Source organism: Cinclus cinclus, chromosome 11 (assembly GCF_963662255.1).
Source record: "Cinclus cinclus chromosome 11, bCinCin1.1, whole genome shotgun sequence".
NCBI classification, from domain to species: domain Eukaryota; kingdom Metazoa; phylum Chordata; class Aves; order Passeriformes; family Cinclidae; genus Cinclus; species Cinclus cinclus.
The window spans coordinates 17,944,336-17,967,418 of NC_085056.1; the positions used below are offsets into that span (position 1 = coordinate 17,944,336).

The 23,083-nt window shown below is 41.9% G+C and overlaps 1 protein-coding gene across 1 annotated transcript in view; it reads right to left on the reverse strand.

The window, feature by feature from the left end:
* Window positions 1-23,083, reverse strand: part of SLC7A10 (solute carrier family 7 member 10) — a 39,955-nt gene that overhangs the window by 12,419 nt on the left and 4,453 nt on the right. Inside the window, exon 2 of the mRNA XM_062499702.1 lies at window positions 4,792-4,996. Coding sequence (XP_062355686.1) covers window positions 4,792-4,996 — 205 coding nt within the window. The remainder of the gene's footprint in view (window positions 1-4,791; window positions 4,997-23,083) is intronic.

The window sequence follows — 23,083 nt, forward strand, 5'->3', positions numbered from 1 at the left end:
TATTGGGTTGAATGTGGTTTAATGGGAATGGATTATTTATGACAGTCATGGAACGGAAATGCAGGATAGATAACTCAAAGCAAACACATAATTTTAGCAGAGGGAGGACAAAGTTGCACTGTCAAATGTGAAGCTCAAAAGAGAGATGGCAGTAAAACAAGAAGCTTGCCTGAGGTGTAGGCCCACTTTTGTCATGTTTCTACAGGTAAGTTTTAATCAAAACCTATTTCTGAGAAAAAGATCTCCACACTGTTCACTCAGAGGACCTGGAGGCACAGCTGGCTGGGTCTGGCTGTTCCTGAGTAAAATGGCTTGTGGAGAGATGTTTGCTTGGGACAGGGAGATGACACAGCATGGCATACCTGGAATTACTTTGTTCTTCAGATGGAAAGTGGCAGAATTATTACCCTGAGGGCTGAGCTACAGGCACTGGAGATGGAGCTCCACCCTACAGCCTTTCACTCAGTAGTTACTCAGTAGCTGTGATTACAAAAATAAGAGAAGTCCAATCTTCTCTCATTGCTGACTGAGAAGTGATCAGATCTTTACAACAGGCTTGAGACAGCTGAATGTAAAGAAAATGGAGGATGTAGATGTTTGGTTGGTTCTGGTTGGGTTTGGTTGGTTTTGGATGTTTGGTTGGGTTTATTTTTCTGAACACTGGAGTTTTCGTGAGAAATCTGAGCTCCTGCATGTGCTGGTGGTGAAAGAGCTGGTAAAAAATAATCTCTCTGCCTTTATTCTAGCTACTGGCTGGATGGCCACCGCTGTGTTTGGTATTGAGCCTGATCCAAAGTCCATTGAAGGTAATGGCACACACTCCCAGCAGTGTGTGTATGAATGAGATAATGTCTGCTTAGAGCCCATCCCCTGTCTTAGGAACAGGCTGGAGTGAGTGGTGCCCTGTGCTGCTCCTGGGAATGTGTGGCAGTCATCCCTGGAGACCAAAACTGAATTTTTTTGCAGATACTTCTGCATACTAATTTCCTCACTTGTGGAAAGAAATAAACAACATGGTTTCATCTGGGTCCTAAATAGTCTAGTGGACTTGGTGAAATTGGTTCTCAAATATCTATTTGGGATGTGCCTATACACCCACAAGGATCTTGCATTAGATGTGTTATGGATTCGAAGCAGCCTGTGAAAATATAAAATTCCTGTGTACCCTACTTGTGCATCATTAGCAAAAGAAAATGGTTTGAAACAGGTGCTATATAGTACAGTTCAGGAAAAACTGAACTGGTTTAAGTTGCAGCCAGTCTGAATACTACTAATGCCATCCTACTTTGCTGAAAGACTTACTGCCTTTGGAAAATTCAAAATTTTGCAATAACAAAAAAGAAACATAGAAGTATATTTGAAGCATGTTATACTTGCAGTTTCCAGGGACACTTATCAAAGCTTTGGCTGAAAACTCTCTGCTGACTGATTTGAGGACACAGGTCCAGTCTCCAGCCTCTGCTGGTGAAGCAGCTGTGATAGCTGCTGTGTTATGGCTGAGCATTCAGAAGTTGTATTGATCAGAAACTCACTGGAGAGTTTTTAATGAAGCTGAATTTATTCATTGCCTTCTGTGCAGGAACAAAGGACTTTTGAATGATAAATTAATGTGATTATGTAGAAGTTGATTTATTTTATATTTATTTTTATTTTATATTTATTTTATAATAAATATTTTATTTTATATTTTATAAATATATATTTATACATATTTATAAAATATTTTATATTTTACTTATATATTTTAAAATTACTGTTTATGCCATTATGCATTTTTTGATTGGTGTTTTTATTTTGTTTATGTGCTTTGCATGCACTTTGAAGGAAATATTATTGCTTACAGTTTAGTGTTTTATTGTCTACTTTTATTTTTTTTTAAATTTTGGTATTCTGGTTTTTAGTGTTTTTTATTTTTTTAATTTAGTACAATTTATGTTTCAATAGCTTTGACGAATTTTAGAGTGTTTGATAAAACAGCAGAAAAACAGCTAGAAATGGCTTGGCTGGTATAAATTATGGCTTAAACTATTCAAATACATTGCTACACTTCTGCAAGAATACCTCTGAAGCTTTTATTTATCATTTGGGGTAATATTCTTTTCATGACTCAAACAGATTTGCAAGCCCGTGTGCAAGTAAAGGAGAGCTGTGCTCAGATGGCTCCTGCAGCACAGGCTGTGACACATTCCCTGCAGTTTGTTTACTGTTAAAATGCTGTCTACATTTACTGTAATAATGCTGTTTAAAACCTAAATGATTTCTAAACAGAGATGAAAGCAGGAGTCTTTCTCTGGTACCAGACCAGAGCCTAGTACTACTGGAAGCCTTCCTCACCCCTTGCTTCTCCCTTGGCCAGAGGAGCTGGGGGTGTCTCTGCTCAGGGCTGTCTGCAGCCAAGGTTTGCCATCACCACCACTTCTCAGCAGTGTTTCATGCTGTCCTTGAGCTGGGCTGATGCCAGCTCGGGAGATGGACCTGTCCTGCCTCTGCCATTCCATTCACCTCCCGACATCACACCTAGCAACGTGGCTTTTGAAATAAAATGTTACGCATCCAGCTGTCAATGCTGCCAGCCACAGAAGCTGGGGCATGTAGTACTCCGATGGCTGTTACAACCAAATAGCATTTCTTTGTGCCTTCTATCTATGCAGGAAAACATAATAAATGGGAGAATTTTGGGAGACAGGGACAAGACAACAGAAGTGCAGTTGTTGTGATCTGGGTGGGTACAGCGTGTGCTCTTGTAACAAACACCTTTTTATGAATAGACAAACCTCCCAGCTGGTCACTGGGAACGTCAAATGCATGGGGAAGGCAGATGCACTCAAACTTTGTGTGCCGAGTTGATGTACTTGGCTGCAGAAGGATTAAATCAAGAGAGAGAAGCAGTGGTTTTTGTCTGAGGGGAGGCACAGTGCAGCCCCTCGGAGCCTGTGCCACGCCAGTGGTGAAGGGGCACTCCCAAGTGGGAAGCTGAAGGTGCTGGTCACAGCTCCCCAAAGCTGCAGCCTTTAGGTGCTGGCTCAGCAAAGTACAGCAGGACACAATCCCAGCTTGGCTTTGCTGGAAAATATGACTGAAGTCCCCCTTTTTACATCAAAACCTACCTGATGGGTTTTGCCTAATGCAACCCTTTGTCATAACAGTGGGACCGTTTCTTTTCTTGACAGAAGAGCTAAAGTCTCTACACAGGAAGAACAGGAGCACTACTTCCCTTCAGGTGACAGGTTGTGCTTTTTTGATACTGATTGTGCATTACAAGCCTGGACACCAAGTAAGTGCTGCCCAAGCAGAATTTCCTGCCTTGGGAGGTGACTGTCCCCAGGTCCATGCTGGGTAATGATCAATAACTGGTGTGTGCTTTGTTACAGCAGCTAGATAGCTGAGGAACAATTTAAAGCCAGGTTTAATTGTACTTGATTTCTAAGTAGTTTAATCTTCTCCCCTGGAAAGCAAAATTCTTTTGGTTTTGTGGAGCTCTCATGTTTCTGGCCTCCTTCACAGTGATGTTCCAGGGATGGGACTCGTGAGGGTTTGTGGGGTTCAGTGCTCTCAGTTCCCTTGTCACTGCTTGCAGACACTGTTCCTGTGAGCAGGCAAGAGGGGAGCTGCTGCTGCCTGCTGCAGTGCCCTGGAGAAGCAGGAGCTTGGCTGTGCAGCTCCTGCCCCCAGGAGAGAACAAACCTCAGTGGAGTTGAGGTTTGCTTAACCAAGCCAATGTTGTTGTTACCTCAATCTGTTCTGTGATGTCAGTGTAAATTTCTGTGCAAAGTGGGACAGCAGTCAGAGGAGAGATTCATCAACTAAAGAAACACAGACTGCACGAACCAGCATAAGGCAATGGTTTAAGTTTGACAAGCATCAGAAATGTACCCTGTGACCAGGCATGACTGTAATGCTGGCTGTGCCCAGTGCCTGTGTGGCACTGAGCTGAGGACAGCCTTTGGGATGGGGTGACAGACTGCCTGTGTTATGCCTGTTCTGATTTGTCCTTGCTCAGCAGTCAGCTCAACTCATAAGCTCGTTTTCCATCTCACATGAGAAGGAATACTCTGGTTTTGGTGAGGGGTTTTTTCCTTAGTCTTTCTCTAGTTTTCTGTACTGGTGCTTGTTTTTCTTAAATAAACCCCCAGCATGTGGTATGGCCTCTCTACTCACAATGACAGAGCTCGTCAGAGCATTCTGGTGCTTCTCTAGTAGTCTGTGAGTACAGCTGACAGCTGAATTTATTGTGTTGAATACATGAAAAAGTGTACACTCAAATAAAAAAGAGCCTCCTCTCACTTGTCCCTTCCTAACTTAACCACACTATTCCATTAGTAGTATTTTCAAAGAGAAATCATTCCCTGAGTTAGCATTCCCCCCCACCCCCTGTATTTACAACACTTGGTTATTCTGTATAGCTGCAGTAAGTCAAGCAGCTTTGCTTTATTTCTGCTAAGTAGCTCCAGCCTGGCCTGCCTGCTGGATAAAGCTCTTCAGTACAAGGCACTGATCATTCATGACTTGCACACAGGAAGATCACTTGGACACAGCATCACTCTTTTCTGTCATGGACTTTGAGGCAGGGAGTAAAGTGAAAGGATCTGTCACCTTCTCTTGGAAAACAGCACTGGCAGGTCTGTGTAGGGACAATTTGGTATTTCTAACAGAGAACAGAAAGATTGATTTTGCTGAAGCATTTTTATTGGCAAATGTTGTCTCTTCCAAGTCAGATGGTTTCCCCCACACCAAATAAATGATAAAAGATAAATGTGTTTTCAAATTAGTTTATAGAGATAGGGTACTTACCCAGCTAACCCACCAAAAATCTCAGTGACATAGGAGTAATCCCCTCCCGACCTGGGGATGGTGACTCCCAGTTCAGCGTAACAAAGCGAGCCCAGGGCAGCCACACCACCACCGAGCACCCAAATAATGAGAGCGAGTCCCACCGAGCCGGCGTGCTCCAGAACTCCTTTCGGGGAAATAAAGATCCCAGAACCAATGATATTACCTGGAAAGGGCAATATGTTAGCAGTGAGGTACAAGAAAGTAAATAGTTTGCTTTTGTTTATTCAAAAGAAGGTGACAAGCCCATAGCCCCCACTCAAACAAAAAACACGGCCGTGCCACCTCCGTGCCCCCATTTTCAGATTTGGCATGATTTGACTGCACTATTTCTGATTATACCCTGGCAAAAGTGCTGCCATTTATCAGCAATCAAAGATGGTAAGTGTGTGCTCAGCTCTGCTGAAGCATGCTAAGTCTCAGCTGAGGATCCATGAGTTTTGTGCCATGAACTTCCTCAGCTTGCGTAACTGTCTGCTCTCACCTGCCATACCAAAGTGCATTATTGCAAGGAATTAGGAGTGACTTTGTAATGAAGATTTTTCACCCACTCCTAAGAGGAATTTGAACAAGTTAAGGCCCATTTCCATGGAGTTTGGGAGGTCAAAAAAGAAAAGAGTAGCATTGTCTATAACGATGGCCCCAAAAGGTGTGCACGCCACCAAGGATGGATATAAGATTGTGTTTGAAAAAGTAATCTCAAAGTCTGAAAATCCATAAGCATTTTGTACTTGCCATACCTGTCCTGCTCAGTCATCAGCCATAAAATCTAAAGCTACAATGTGACATGACTAAAATATTGGGCAATATGAGACAACTGAACCAAACTGAGTTGAAGCTGGGTGTAGAAAAGGGGTGCTGGATACCACCAGGTGCTCTTTTTTCAGTGTGTGTTACATGATGGGTGAGCAGCTGTCTCACAGGTCAGGCACAAAGGGTGACAGTGGCTGGGGTGAAGCAGACTGGGGTCTGTCACCAGCTGGGTTCTGCAGGGCTCCGTGCTCAGCCCTGTGCTTCCAACGTCTTCATTAACGAGTTGGACCCAGGACTCAAAGGAGCACTGAGGAAGTTTGCTGATGACACTGAATTAGGAGGAGCTGTTGACTCCTTTGAGGGCAGAGAGGCCCTGCAAGGAGACCCAGACAAATGAGAGAAGTGAACAATCCCCAGCCAGGAGAAGTTGAACACGGGCAAGTGCTGGACTCTGCACCTGGGACAGGACACCCCTGGCTGCGGGGGTGGACTGGGCAATGAGAGGCTGGACAGCAGCTGCAGGAGGGGACCTGGGGCTCCTGGTCAGTGGCCACTTGGACCTGAGCCAGCAGTGCCCTGGAGCCAGGAGGGACATCCCTGTCCTGGGGCATCGGGCCCTGCAGTGCCAGCGGGGCAGGAAGGGAATTGTTCCGGGCTGGGGCAGCCTCACCCCCAGTGCTGGGCAGTTTGGGGCACCACAGCATACAAAAGACATGAAGCCATCAGAGAGTGCCCAAAGGAGGCCATGAGGATGGGGAAGGGTCTGGAGGGGAAGCCCTATGAGTCTTTGGTACTGCTGTGTGTTGCAGTTTTAACAGCTGTACTCATGCATATGGAGAAAGGCCTTAACTTGTAAAAGCCCCTTAGAAATGATCAGGTACCTGCCAGCATAAAGACCTGTGTACCTGCATTTTTCACAGATCAGTGTGCCTGAAAACACTGCACTTTGGGGAGGAGCTGGTGGCATTTTGCAGACCATGCTAAAGTTCAGACATAGTGCTTTTTACCAAAATAGGTGTGTAGGTTTCCATTTCCTCTTTAGGATGGAACCAGATTCCTTTCTGGCCCCTACAGTACTGAACAAATGCCCAAAGACAGAACAATCCCTAAATGGGTTCACTGTCTCCTTTCATTCCATCTCCTCCTGCTCACCACCTTTGTTCACTTTAGCTCAGGTTTGCTGCTACTTTTGGCAGCAAAGAGCAGATGCAAATGTTCATCCTTCAGGAGGCTCTCAGTTTCCATCCCTATCCCATGGGTCACCTTTCCATGTTATCCATACACGAAGAAAGGACACAATCCAAACACGGCATGGCATCCCTCAAACTGAGAATGGACAAGAAATTGGATGTCACAGCGTGTCTCTGCAGACCTGTGCTGCATGGTGCTGGCAGGGTGCTCCCTGAACTCTGCTGTGGCTTTGTGCTGGCAAGGGGTGAGCTGGTGGCACACCCGATGTACCTGAGCTGAAGGCACACCTGATGTACCTGAGTTGGGGGCACACCAAATGTACCTGAGCTGGTGGCACACCCGATGTACCTGAGCTGATGGCACATCTGATGTACCTGAGCTGAAAGCACACCCGATGTACCTGAGCTGAAGGCACACCTGATGTACCTGAGTTGGTAGCACTCTGGGCTTTCTGTACCCACAGAAGTGCTGTGGTGAGAGGGACAGAGCTGCCTGGGCTGGGAAGGGGGTTGAAGTGGAGACGTAAGCATCAGCAGCACCATGGGAAGCAGTGTGGTCTGGCCATGTCGTGATGAACCCAGGGAAGAGAGAGCCGAGTCCTGGTGAGGTGTCCCTGCACAGGGAAGGTGGCAGCAGGGACCTGGCACAGCAGGGCCAGAGTGCAGCCCTAAGGAACAGTCACTGATGTGTTCTTTGAATGCTTGCACTTGGCATGGTCAAAGCTCTGTGTGTTCCATGTTTGTGCCTGCAGGAAGGGGCATGGCTGGTCCCTGGCACTGATGGGCTGTGATGGTCATTGGCAGCAGGGCACTTTCTCAAATCCCAGTGGCTGCAGGGTGGAGGTGTCCAAGCCTTAGAACGATGGCTCCTGTTATGGTAACACTGCCAAAGCAGTCCTCCTCATCTGCAGCTCTGTCTGAGCTGCAAACAGCCAGAACTTTCTTTGTTTAAGGAGAATACTTTCTGGGTGCAACCATCTGAAGGAGCAGGACAGGGACCAAACAGCCTTCTGGAAAGTTTTATCATACAAGCATTCTACTATTTTATTTTTAATTAAGTAGCAAATTATATTTTAAAAAATGTAATATCCTTCATGAATGAATAAAGAATAAGGCAAAATTACCTTCCAAATTCATTATGCACTTCATATGATAATATGAAATTAATCCAATCTTTGCATTGACAACATGTGCAAAAGTCGTATCAGTAGGAGTGGAAATGCTACAGCCCTTCTGATAACAAAATGTTCTCATGAAAATCTGCCATGAATGTGGTAAATGTGCCCAAAAACTCCTTCACTTCAATTGGCACAGGACACGTTTAAAAATAGGTATGGTGGAGATACTGAAATGCTCCAGAAAATACAATGTCAGAAAGTGCCTGATGAGTTTTCAGGAGGTCTTGGTCAGCAGGAACTGGAAGGAATTTGGTGAGCAGCTTTAGGGGTGAGAAAATGCAATATGCACTCTTTCCCATACACAGCATGATATTTTGTCATCTCTTGTTTCTTGGTGTTTGTTGCTTTTTTTTCCTCCATTTCATAATAAAGTGGAATAGTTGGTATAAAAATACCATGACAACTCAGCTTTTGTTTAAAAATTTTGTTGCTAATCGTTATGAGTCAGAAAGCAAGCAAAATATCCTGAAATAGATGTATCAATTCTGAGATCTTATCCAGTGTCGTGATTATTTTTGTTTTTTGGACAATGTTTAGAGCAGTTTCCACATCCTAGAAAAATAGGAAAAGGGGGAGGGGAATTAAAAAAAAAATAAAAGGAAACTTGCTAGGTCCTGGGTCAGGTGAACCCAAACATGGGTGCACCATGGGTGTGAAGTGGGTTCAGCCTCTCCTATCAGCCATGCTCCATCTCTGAGTTGATGGAAGTGGGTCCCAAACCTGGTTTTCTGTGAAGAGAATGCTAAACCCCCCATCCTTTAAAATCTCCACTTGTTTAATCTAATTATGTTTAGGATCTTTTGTGATCTGGTCCTGGAATGGGTTTCCCAGACCAGTCACACACATGCAGAGTGTAGTTTTGCTCTGAGTTTTGCTCAGCACCTCTTGTAGAGCTAAGCCATTTGGGAACTGTGGTAATTATGTAAAAAATTAGGAGAGTTGGCTTAGTGAAAAATCCAATGTTTTCATTTTACCTTCAGCTTTTGAACTATGAGAGTGTATTTGGGGTCAGGTTTTGGTGTCTTTTAATAGAACTACGAGAACTGAAACTCGTATCTTAAACAAGAGATGAATTCTCACCAAAACACTTCAAGAACTGCACTTTGAAGGAAAACAGTATCCCTGTGCTTGTGAGAAAATAAAGGAACTTGGTAATACATGGCATATTCACTTGAGTATGCAAAATCCTTAGGGCATCTTTTATTTATCTGCAGCACACAATCCACACAGACTATAAAAATAGTGGATCTTGCAGCCTGTTGAAAGTATCCATCAGTTCTGTAAGAATGGACTTATTATATGTAGAAACCATATTTGGTCTTGCTTGGATAAAACCAAGCAATTTCCTGTATAGTTAGCAAAGAAAAATATCATTCATGCCTTTTATTGCATGCACGTTTCTTTAAAGACCTGTTGTACAACTGAAATTCTGACTGGATCAGTAATTCGCCTAAGAAACTCTTTCCCTTACAAAGTGAAGTAAGAAATTCTGTGCCTTTTTTTTTTTCTTTTTTTTTTTTGGCCACAGTCAGATAAATCAGTTTGTGAGTAGTTGTTCAGTGAAGGATCATAGCAGGCAACATTGCTACAAAGCTGTGCATGGTTCATGAACATGAATGGTGCCAGACTGCTGCTTTCACCAAGTGGTGTTTGCCGTCCTCGGGAGGTGGCACTGCACACCCAGGGTGGGTCGGGCAGCACTCGGTGCACATGGCAGGTGGGGAGGTGTGATGTTCAAAGGCCCAGAGGGAATGCCTCTGGTAACTGGGTGTCCTGCTTCCTTCGGCGTTGCTGTGGGGGTGCATCCCCTGTTTATCAAAGCACGATAGGAACTGGTAAGACACTGCTCAATCACAGCAGTCAGCGTCATCCAAAATTACATCCCCAACTGCAGAGTGGGTGTTTAGTTGCTTCACTTGTGATAGATTCTGTGTCTGGGTATATTTACTATGAAGGGCAAGTCTGGCACCCAGACTTGTGGGTGTCAATGTGCGCAAGCTGGAGACAATGGGGATTTTTGTTTTCTTTTAAAGTAAATGTTTGAGACCAACCTGACTTCAGTCTCTCTAGAGACATTGGTATATTGTATCCTCAACAGCAGATACAGGCAGTTTTCACTGAGAATAGAATAATAATCAAAGAGTTCTCCCATCCTCTCAGGACTCCCATATCTAGGTAGACATTGCCCAGCCAACAGGATGGCAGTCTGTGTCACCGCTTAAAAAAGCTCTCTTATAAACAAATGATGAAGCTTTGCATCCTGCTTAGGAATTACAAATAAATATATCTTTTTTCAGCAGAAATTGTTGAAAAGAGTTGAGAATCCTGTTTGGCAACAGCAACAAAAAAGCTTAATCAAAAGGAATTGTGCTTTGCAAACTGTTTAAATCCAAATTAAATATAAGGTTGATTATGTCAATAATGCTGATGATACAACTCATCATGGATATTTATTTATGTATGTGTTTAGAAGAAATCTGCTACATGAAGCAGCTTCTGGTGCAGCTAATTGCCAGTTAATTGTCTCCCAGGAGTGAAACAGCCCAACTGAGGATGCTCGTGACCAGTTTTGACTGCCACTGCCTGTTCTGAACTCAGGGCATAACACAGCCACAAAACCAGTCAAGAAGTAAAAAGCACAGCACATAATTTTTGGTGCGAACTGTAAATTTTGTGGCAGCACAGACAGCCCCAATGATTGTGTTTATTGACAGTAAAAATGCTGCTGCTCTCTGCCCTGGCTGAGCTCAGGCTCTGGCTGAGCCATGTGCCAGGAGAGGTGGCTGCCATGCACCACAGCTGCCAGGCACAAGGTGCTGCTCAGGCTTTGCCCTGCTCTTCTCCAGCTTATTAACACAAGTGTAGCATCCAGTGCAAGAGATTGTAAGTGTCCCCTCCTCCCCTACTAAAATACAAAGACCAGATGAAATTCTGAATCAAGAAAAGAGGTCTAAAACGTGACTAGCACAAGGTGCTAGTACTTACTAGTTACTTACCAGTACTTACTAATTACTAGGCTGTAGGGACTCAACTGAATCAAAACACTTTGTGTTTTCTTAACCTCTAGTCAAACATGAATTTAGGCTATGTGGCAGTTACAGTATTTAATGCAATTTCCTGGATGTTTTTTTGCTTTTAACAAGCATTCAGAAAACTCTTAATGAAAAGCGGATGAAGAATAAAAGGATCTATAAAGCCTGACATTAAAATAATAGCCATTTAACTTCATAGGCAAGTAAAAAATGGAACTTCTGTGTCAGTGGAAAATCAATCATGGCTGCTCTGCTAATTTACTTGCAAAAAAACCCAAACCTCAAAAAGGCTGTAAAAATAACTTAATGTCTGCAGGGATTAGTATTTAACAAAATTAAACAAACTTAAAACCTGACTTCAAATATTTATGTTAAAATTCCTAGCAAGCAAGAACATGACCAGCCATTATAAACTGCTATTCCAGCATTCCAACTGGATTTTACTGCATTAAGAATTCATAATCTGATTATACTACACACAACTTTAAAGATTTTAAAAATCAGGCTGCTTCAAATACTGACAAAAGTGTTTTCCTTAACTTCTGATAGATGTGTGAAGAAGATTATTTGCCTTCTGAGTACTAATATGCAGGTGTAGTCCATGAGGACTTGAAGAACCAAAGTTTTCTAAAAATGAAGGTGTGGATAGAAGAGAAAACTGAGTTTAGGGAAGTAAATATTTCAGGCATAGCTTCACTAATACCTGATGCAGCCTCACAAGGTGTGCAACAGTCTGTTCCAGTAATAAGGATTAAATTTTGCTATTGCATGAGGAACTGTGGAGATCTGTAAGTAATTTAAATTTCTGTACCTTAAAAATCAATACCTGCCCAGCTGCACAAAGGACAGGGAAAAAGCAGACTTGCCCATCTGGTGGAAAATGGGCTGGACGTACCTATTATTTGTAACAGATACATCATAAAATAACATATCTGTATGGGCTGGAAGTATCTGTTATTCACTGTTATCTGGGAAATCTGAAGAGCTGTGGCATGGATGGAACATCATTCTTATCCTGAATTGTAGTGAATGTTACTGTGGGCGTGACATTTTTTGGTTTGCTGTTCTCCCCAGTAATCAGGCAGTCTGCAGGATGATGGCATGTATCCTTCCCAGAGACAGAATAACCTCTGCCTCCTCATCCAGTTCAATTGCAAAGACCTCTGATAAACAGAACTAGCAAGTGAATGCAATTTGTACACGCCAGCTGCACTGTTGTGATTTTGGGAGTGTGTTAGGCAGCTGCAATTAGCTGAAAAAAAAATCACAGTCTAGAGAAGAGCAATCAAGGCAAATTTGTGCTAACCTCAGCCTTCACAGGACCTGTAACATATCTGAGACCATTTGAATAGTTCTTTAAAAGTAGTAAGCCAAACATTTGGCTCTGGCTTAAGGTTTATAAAGTGCTTAATGATGACAGTTTGTTTGGATTCCCTTTCCACCAGTAGTGGAAGGCAGCCTTAAAGGAGAGCAATACTCTAATCCTGCAGGATGCATTTATGGGACTGCAGGGCTCTGCTTGCAGCCTGCTGCTTGCCACAGCAGACTGATCATCCTCAGGCTATTAGTCCAACTTCTGCCAAAGTACCCAACAGCTTAAACCCACAAAAATGTGGCAGCTTAAAATCTCTACCTTTTTGTAAAATTAGTGATAATTTGTCAAATACTTGTCTTCTACAGAAGCAAGTTAACCAAGAGAAACTTAATCAAGAAAGCTTTTAAGCCTCTGTTTTGGTAACATGGTGTTCACAAAATAATCTGCTGCAACAGCATTCAAAGGAGGTTCCTTTGGCATTTGTTGTCTACTTGTAGAAAGGTTACATCTGTACCATAAAGACCTCTATAAAGGAGTTATTCTTATTACAGTACTTGAGTCAAATTCAAATGTTCCAATAACCAAAAACAGCCCTGGAACCTCTGATCCAGTTCTGTGGCTTGCAAGCATCATGATCTCCTGAGTATGCAAGTGGGCATACACTAGGTAAGGTAGATGACTTTACAAATCCTTTTGTCCGAAATTGCAGGGCCTAACTGAGAAGGAAACCTGGTTGTCCCCATCAGTCAGTGCTAGTCCTGACCTGCTGGAGACCAAACATTTAGGTGATGCATGTAGAAAAACGGCCAGGAGGTGCTGGGGATCAGGCCTCTTAGCAGGATGTGAAATAATAAAGATGACAGATGTCTGCTAGTACATGGTTTTATTCACTTTTATTTGAGTAACACTGTTACAGTGTGTTTATTTCAAAGAAGAAGTTAAAGCCTGTATGATAGGATTTTGTTGTTGTTCGAAACTGAAACTCCTTTTATTCTGCTAATCCTTTCACAGGCTGCAGGCTCTGTCTCCTCTTTTCAGGCACACAGTCCACTGCTTTATTTCCTGCTCCTCTGTTCTGACTCTTGTACTTGGTCTGACTTCACTACTTCCTTAACTTCTGACTTGTTCTCCTCTTCTCTTGCCAGCATTGGGATATGTGGGCTGAATTTCATTACCATGAAGAGGAAACCTCAGCCTCCCTTGCCCTTCTCTGTATGCTGCAATGATAAGGCAGAAGTATCAGGAAAAGCCTTCTCCTAGGGACTAGGTGACTTCTTCAGTGGCATATTCTCAACGTGAGCTCCCAAATGGTGCCACACTCAAAGCAGCCTGTGCAGCACTACAGCTGTGCCCAGGAGGGGATTACAAACTGCTGCATTTGCTGAGCTTCATACTGCACCTTCCCCTTCTGCCTTGTTCCTTCACATCAGGGGTTTACTGCAGGGCAGGGTTTATTGCAGGGCAGTGCTGCCAGGTAAGGATGAGGGAAGCCTACAGACAGCTGCAGAGCAGTCCTTTTTGGTGGTTCCCACTGCATCCCCACTGGCAGTGGTACACGGGTCTATGGGGAACAGACCTTCCTTTGGAAGAACAAACTTCCCTCGACTGTGGGACTTGAGCACATAAAGGAGCTAGTGACTCTTGAAGCAAAGGAGAGAAGGCTTCAACCCTCCTACTAATTTCCAAAGAGAAACTGAATGCTAAACCTACCTTGGTGTTGTGAGAGGGATGGGAAGGAAACCCCCGTGATGCTCCAGAAATGCCTGGATTGCCCTGGTAAGAAAGTGCAGCACTGCTCTCTATAAATACTGCAGCTTTTTGTTGTTTTGGCCCTTGTTATCAGCCCAACATCTGGTTTCTGTGCTCTCTGGATCTAAATATCCTGACTTAGAATTTTACCTGCAAATGGCAGAAATGTGTTGTTAAATCCCCTGATGCAGAACTGTAAGGGCAGCGTGTAAAGCTCTGCCCTGCAGGCATGCTGGAGGACACGGGGGTCTTCTCTAGGACACTGTGTGCCGGATTACTGATAAATTCTGATTTTAAGGAAAGCAGCTGATAGTGGAGATTGGTCCTTCTGTAGTGGCTTAAGGGGCAGATGCCAGCCCATTGATCTGATTTAATGCCTGTCCCTCGGCTGAGAAATCCCACAAGCGCTCTCACAGCGCCCTCTACACCTGCAACAATTTTCGGTATTTACCAAGAAGAAAAGCAGTTACAAAATGCTGCTGTAAATGAAGATCACCGACTCAGCCATAGAAACAGCCAAAGAGCTCAGCTGTGGCGGGGAGTGCCACGGCTCACACAAGGACAATAGGACAGATACAGCTTTTTAGCAAGCCACTCTTCAGCCCTGCTCATGCCAATGGTAAAGACCCCTGCACCATCTTTGAAGCGTAATTTGTTTTATGGAAAATGCTGGATTCCCACCCCCATTTTTTTTTTTCTCCTCCTAACTCTATTCTTTTTGCTCACTGTGATTGATCACGGTGAACAGATTATTCAGTCTGGAAAATTCACCAGCAGCTACTGCCCAGTGGGAAAGCCTCTTGCTGTCCATTCCTGAAAGCTGTCAGTCCTCATGGATGTGTCATTACCCAAATCAGAAAGATTAAACAGAACATCAGTATGCAATTTCAAGAGTTACACAGCACGGAGAAGGATTTTTTGTTAGACATGTCTAGGCTCTAGCAGAAGAAACCAGACTGGAAGTTGGCACATTTCTCTGACCCCCACACTCTCTGCTTGCCTCGCACAGCATCTCTGCAGCTTTTTGCTGTGAAAAATGTTCCTCCTTGAAAATTAAAACCTCTGTTTGCATTTTTGGTGTCCTTGCAACCCTCAGCTATGGCTACCAAAATCCCATGTGTGCTCTGCACCACCCAAGGGACAGTGTGGGGATTTATGGGGAAGCATTACAACAATGAGCAAGTTCGGAGGAAAAAACACAGCCTGAACTTGATCAGCTGCAAATAAAGCAAAACCTAATTCCCACTCGTGCCTCTGATTTTCTCCCTGATTTTCTCTTTGGGTTTTATGCCTTCTGCTCTGATCCCACAAAGATGAGCCCTGCAAAAGTGTGCCCAGGCTAGTTGGTGGATTTTTGACTGTGTTTACACAGCTTCTGCAAACCTGGGGTCCATTAAGAGCATCTCTAAACCAGGCATCACTTAATCCTTGATTTCTGAAAGAGTATAATGGGAACTTCACTACGCTAAACTTTAAGGTAAAGCTTATTCTTCAGTATTACCCTAAATAGTAAAGGCTAAAATGTTCAAAGTGCCTCCTTGAATTGAAATTCCTGGCAATACCTATTTAAAATAAAGCTATATGAAAATGGCAGTAGCAAATCATACAAATACATCAACTGTTCTGTTACAGCTCATATGATGTTATTGAGAAGAAAAAATTGATTTAGAGTCTCCTATAAGGTCTACTGCCATTGCCTAGGATCTTACACAACCTTATTTTGAATGCATATGTAAACAAGACAGAATTTATAAGCAAAGCTTGAGGTTGTTGCAGGTTTCATATCTCCATGAACAGAAATAATTCAATCTCTCAAGTTTACATTCTTCTGGCTGTAAATCTGTGTTAGTGCATTCTGTGTAGTTAGTTATACCTCAGCACAGAATTTATGTCACTCATTTACATCTCTAAGTGGCTTTATCTTTGCATAATCAAAGAATACAAAGGTAGGCTAGGTCAATGAACTGAGGAGGCATTTAAAAACAAAAATAAAAGGTATTTATGGTTCCTGGGGTGTCTACAACTATTGCACAACGATATTTGACTTAAAGCTTGCACTTAACTTGAAGTGCACTTTGGTAAACAGCTCAGTCTGGGTTTAAATGAGATTTACAAACACCTATCAACTCAGTATACACTTTGAGAAACAACACTTACAATGCTGTGTTGCTGTCCTCATGTATTTAGAACCAGTGTCAGCTTGTATTTTGACCTTAATTTAAAATATATAAATTTATTAAAGAACATTTTTAGACAATTTTACTGATGAGAACTAGAAACTCCTGGATTTCCACAAGAAACGGCAGCTTTTCTTGCTGTTCTTAAATATCTATGATCTGGGAATTTGTTGTAATATGACCAAGAGTTAGCAATATTGCTATATAATATTCTTATGCATGTATGAATCTTGTATTTTCAAATATCACAAGTATCTTTTGAAATTAAGTATCTTCAGAATTATGAGACTTCATGTTGCTCACTGATGTCTTTATACATCAGGTTTATCTAAGCAGTTGACTAGCTGTATAAAAATATTCATCAAAAGAATGTTGCTCCTGCCCTCCCTGAATAGAAAAAACTTGTTCACAGAATATTTTGAGTACACAGAAACATAGAATTAAATCAGATAATGCTGCAAAACAGATGTTAACACAGACTTGAACACCCCTGCCATCACAGTGCATAGGACCCTGTTTATAATCCACACTTTCTGTTATGGTTTTGCAAGAGATTGGAGATCTGTCTTGTTTTCTTCTTTCCTAGTTTCCTAAAGTGACAAACTTATGTTTGAAGCATGTTCTTTATAAATGTCACTTTACAGAAGTTTTCTCCTTGGTTTGGGGTTTTTCAGCTCTAGTGCTCCTGAGTAGCTCAATCTCAGCTGAGATCTTCTGGGACTATTTTGGAAGGCCTCAAAGACAAACAAAGGGATTTCAATAGATGGTATATTCATAGACCTGTCTTTAGGGAGGTTCTGTGAGTCCATGGCTAAAAGTGAACTTGCTCCTTTTGCCCTTTGTGTGTCCCTTCTCCTGTCTGAAACATAGAAGGTGATCCCCAGCTGCTGCAAAGGGCAGCCAGGATGCTGCTCCTGTCCCCTGGCTATGTCTGGTCAATGACAAAGTGTGCTCATTTGTACATCTGTGGTAAAATGAGTCAATGGGGCTGGCCCCTGCAACTACAATTAATGAGAACAGGTTACACTTGCTGGCATTGCTCTCTGCTGTGCAACTTGAACACAGCAAGGTTCATTCTCAGCTGCTTCATTGTGGTGCGACTGCCAACCTCACTCAGGTATGTGGGCAATAAAGGATTAATGTGTTCAGCACCCAGCTGCTTTATTTGAATTTAAAGCCTGATCCTATGAGGAAATGAAGTCCTCCACTCTTATTGCCTTCAGCAGGATTTGAGGGACTTGGGACCTGTTAAGAAAAGGGTATTTAATTTTCTGTCAGGAGCACAAGCATGCAAAGGAGAGCTATTCCTTCTTTATGCACTCGTAATATGTACAGGATTGGGCACCTTTTGTAATGGTCTGCTTAAATCTTACTGTGTTGCTAGGGAACTGGCTGTATCCACAACCAAAAAACATGGAGACATTGTGTCCTACTGGTTTCTGGCAGAGTTTACCATAAGAAATGGCTTAATTGCAACAAGATCTACTAGCAGGAGTACAAAAATGTGATTTGTCAGCTTTTTTGTCAGCCTTTTTTAAAATCACAAATATTTTAATTCTGTCGCACACACGGAAATCCCTTTCAAGCTGAAGGCTAGGCATGTGAGGACACCACCAGAATCAAGCACTTCTTTCCTTTATTCTTTAAAATACTGATTCAGCTATTTTTAAATTTACTTGAGTCAAAGCACAGTGTTTGGAAGCTTAACAAGCTTGGATACTCACTGCTCTTTTGTACTAACTAAGGCTATTACTATTTTCAAGACCCTTGTAAAAAGACTTGATTATGGATGTTTCCAAAACGTATGGCTTTTCAAGTTTTCAGACTACATTTAAAAGTATGAGAACAAAGAAACCTATATTTATGGAGACCTAAAATGACATTTCTGAAACAGTTTCTTACCCTTTCAGGACATAAGAACTAACTGTCTACGTTGTTTTAAATTAGTGATAAAACAAGGCTTGAAACCCCAGACACCAAAGAATTAAGTCTGCTATAAAAACGGGACAAAATCTGGGCAGAGAAAAAAATAAGCTATGGGGAAATTGAAATGAAATATAGTCTGAGGTGACCTTCCTTAAAACAAACAAGTAAATCCTGTTCTATTAAGCTCTCAGGAGAGCTGCTAAAGAATTTTGAAATAATCCAGACAAGGAACTCAACCCCCCATTTTCATTTTTGTCAGTCCTCTTCTTGCAACTCCCTAAGAAAAAATGATCCCTTGTGTGTTTTGTACAAAAGGATGAATTTTTATGATATAAAAGCACATACTTTAAAGCTGTAAGTCCTCATTCCTTGGCAGTCGTTATCTTCAGGTTTATGGAGAAACACACACTGATCCTTTCCAAGGCATAGGTGGGCAGGGAAGCAAGACACACTCTTCTGGATTCATCAGCCTTCTTTGTGGGGCCTGACCAGGAGCAATCTCACAGCACAATACTATTAAAAACCTATCATATATGGCACCTGTCAAGACATTTTTCTCCTTCTTTCAGGAGAGTTGCACAATTTAACAGCAGAAAGATGGAAGACACTGAGAAGCTGGTAGGTTAGCCAAATAAGGTTGTTTTTTCTTGTCAGACCTGTAGCTTATAATGTCATGTATATGTACACAAGTGCAATGGCCTTTTCACAAAACTCCTTGTGTTACAGAGAAGGCATTTCAATATTCAGACCTCAACTTCTGTCCTCCACTGTCTGGATGCATCAACTTTTTACACCAACAGCTCATCCCTGAGTGATTTTCTAACCCAGAGTTAATGTCCAATAATTAATGTACCTGTGTGTTGACCAGTGCTACATGTGAATTGGAAATTTTGTGATGGGCAGCCTTGTGACATTCACTGTCACAGATCACATTAATATTGTGGATTTTAGCTCTCTGACCCAGTGTATTCAACAGGATGAGCTTCTTCCTTCACTTGATTTTTCCTGGTATTTGTGGATGTAAATAAGGCCCTTACATTGTTCAAACAAATTTTTTTGTGGTATACTATATTAAGATGTTTGGCCTGATCTAGATTAAGCAGCTTCATATAACTGATGAAAGAGCTATTGTTTTTCACAGCAGAAAAACTACCACTCATCCAGATCACTGACCTATTTCTTGGAGTTAGAAGTAACCTTTCTAAAGTTTTACACTACTGATATTTTGGTACAACATCTGAAGTGTGATTATGCCCTTATTTAAGGATCAGATAAAAAAAAATTCAACTTGATTTTCAGATGCAATAAGATTTTCATTTTCTGTAAGTTTTGGTACTATTCTAAAGAAAGTGTTAAATTAATCATAACAATTCAGCTCCTTGGGTTATTCCATCACCCAATGATACAGAAATTCCTCAGGCTTAAACATCACCAGTATAGTCCTCACCACTTTTCTTGCTCTGAGATCCAGTGGAATTTGTCTCTATTGCCTGAAAAGAGATGGTAAGCCATGTCTAGGAGCAAGAATTTAAACAACTCAACCTAACACTAGATTGGTTTGCACATCACCCTGCAATCAGAAAAACAGTATCTGAAGTTTCTGAAGATGGGAACAATTTGTAGACAATCACTCTTCAAATCTTGCTTTTCACTCCTGACTTCAAAAGGCCAGTGCCAGAAGAAAACATTAGGAGAATAAACTAATACTGCATAAAGAGATTTTGTGGAGGCTGACCTGAATTTATCACTATACATGTCTTTCCTCTGCAAGACAATAGGTTTTGCATATTCTCTATGCTTTCTCAATATACAGACAGGGTTACAAGCATTTAAAAAGGAATTAGGGTGTTGAGATACTCAGTCAATGTTGGATTGCTGGCTCCCTGCTCTTTGCCATGGAACATCTGCTAAAGAACTCTTGGGGAGACTTCTGGGTTTTCAAGGACCAGCAGAATAACACAACACTGTTAGGATGTTTTATATTTGGGGCACTTCAGTACTGACAAATGTCTTCTCATTTTATCATGCTGCAATCAAGATGACAAAAAAATGTGGCAGCTAGTAGAAACTCCCCACACAGTACAACAAAAAACAGGGTCTCAAAAGGAAAAGTTTGGCACATGAAAAGCTGCAGACAAAAAAAGAGAGCTAAACCTCCACCAAACCATTTCTGCTTGCTGTGAGCCTGCCAAAGCAGAACAGACTTTCTCAACAGAAAAGGCTACATTATGCTAGAAGGAAATGAGCTGCAAGGCACAGGAAAAGGGAACACGAGTGGAGATTTATGGCACTGCTGAAAGCAGGCACTGTACTGCCAGATCAGGAGTGAGACACTTACCAAAGGATGCTACCTTTGTTAGTTCATCTGTCAAGGAAGGAGTTTCTGTTGCAGGGTATCTAAACTATGGCATTCATTGCAGAGAGCTTGTCACTTCAGCCTTGTGATCAGAGTCACTGGGTCTCAGTCAGAATTCTCTACTGTTTTTAGAAGGTAGGAAGGTAAAAACCCCCAAAAGTAGCACAACTCATCCAAACTAAACCCGCTCAAACCAAAACAATCAGTCAATGGATACCTGATAGCTAATGACTTGGAAACAGAATTGTGTGACAATTGTTGCAGAAAAGTACAAATTTAGCTTTTTTTTCTTTTTGTCTTCATATTGTACAGGTGGGACTTCATATGCTGAATTCTTCTTGATATAGACTGCTGCAGAAAGGTGTATCTGTGGACAAATAAAACCCTTTTCTTCCTCCAGAAATATTCAGTAAAGAAAAATGTAAAGCTAAGGCTTTTAAGGCTCTTTCCCCATCCCCCCCCAGGAATTTCTAATTACCGCTCCTATTTAGAATTCCTCTGTAAGTAAGTTTAGTCTCAGAGGTAAGCTGCTAGCCCAGAGAAGCTGCAGAATCTCCCTGAATTTTTACCAAGCTTAATTTGAACTTTGCCATGGTTTTCACTTTCAAGTATAACTGCAGCTTGTTTTCAGCTCTCTAAACTCAAGTGAAAGGCTACCCCAAACAATTCTGATGGAGAACTGGAACAGTCTTGGAAGAATGTGGGAACATGGTATCGCCCCTAAAATACCATGCCATAAAAGGTAACTTGCATTTTGGATGGGCATCTGCTGTGCCAAGGGAAATACAGGTTGGATATTAAGAAAACGTTTTTTATGGAAAGAGTGATAAAGTATTGGAATGGTCTGCCCAGAGAGGTGGTGGAGTCACCATCCCTGGATGTGAAATGATTGGATGTGGCACTTGGTGCCATGGTCTGGCTGAGGTGTTAGGGCATGGGTTGGACTCAATGATCTTGAAGGTCTCTTCCAACCCAGTGATTCTGTGATCTCCAGCCTTCTTTTTTTTCCAAATGCAGGATCAGATCTTTTTAAGTAGTATGAACCCTTTTTTCCTATTGGGTAGTATACCAAATTATGGATACCTATCAGCTTAAATGTACATATGGAACTTGGACATGTAATTTTCAGTAGTTTTGAATCTGAGCCTAAGCCTCTGGGATATATGGGAAAAACATTTACAAGTCCCTCAAAAGTGTCTTTGTGGTTTCTCACTAGTAAGGAGCACGTGCCATTTATCTTGAACAAGGATTGACTGCTGACTTTACTAAACCGTAATTTGCATTTATGAGAAGACAAGATACTGAATTACAGCTCTCTACAGTCCAGAGCTAGATCCTGAACTATTACGGAAAAAAAACCCAAAAAAACCCAGTTGTGCATTTATAAATACTTTGTGTGTTACATCAGTAAGTGCCACATGGAACTGAGTGCTCAAAATATTAGTTAGCAAGGTGTGGAACAGATAAAGAAGGCTGACTCTTCTTAAAAGTGTTTAGAAACATTTTTTTTTTGAGAGAACCATTGAAGTGTAATCTGTATTACTCTCACATGTCACCAAACAAAAGTGTATCCTGAAACTTCAGCTAGCTATAAAAGTGAAATGCTCTTGCACAGATTCAGAAAGGGAGAAAATTCTTGCTGCAACAACACCGTTTTCTGTGACTCCAGGCAGGATCACAGAAATCAGGAAAAATCATCCAGTGATGTCAGTGGTGGTTTTCTGCTGTTCTTTTTCATATATCTTTTTTTCTGCTGCAATCCTGTAACTTGGATACTACTCCAGTGAAGTCCATTGCGTCTGACTAGGAATGATCTCCTAATGATTTGATAAGTTACTTGATTAACAGATGGATTTGATTCAATGACAAAAACCCAGTCCACTTAAGCAATGGTGGCACATGAAACATGACCAGAGAGGACACAGCAAGTGCTGTGCATTAATACCTATCCATTTCCTCTTACAAAAAAGGAATATGAAGGCTATTCTCAGTTCTTTTTCCCCAGTGTTAAAGTAGCAGCTTGCTGAATCCTGTACAAGGTTTCTACTGATAAAGACTACCTGTGGGATTTCAAGGGTTGTTAATAGTTTTCAAGGGATGGCAAACAGTTTTTTTTGTTACTGTCAAGGAGGAAACATCACATTGGAGTGCTGTACTTGGAAGTGATAGTTATGCAAATAAAAACTTCCCGGTATATGCATATGCAATTATTCGTACAGGCAGACATAATGACAACCAAGGCAACTCAGTTGTTCTCTTGATGGATTATCATGGTATGGGCAGTAAATTGCACTACATCCTAGAACAACCCTGACTAAGGAAGCATCTCTAAAGGAAGGAGGCTTTTCACACTCTGCTGAGACCATTGGCTGTCAGCTATGGGTGAAAGTAAGAGGGTGCTGTTGTCCGGGCAATGTGGACAGATAAATTCCAGAAAGTTACTTTCAGAACTAGCAAAAACTGAACATCCTGCTCACTGGTCAACTCAACACTGTTTTAATACTATCACTGGACCTGAATCAGGAAACAGTTTATAAGGTACCTTACATCAAATTCGTGTGTGAGTAGAGTAAGTAC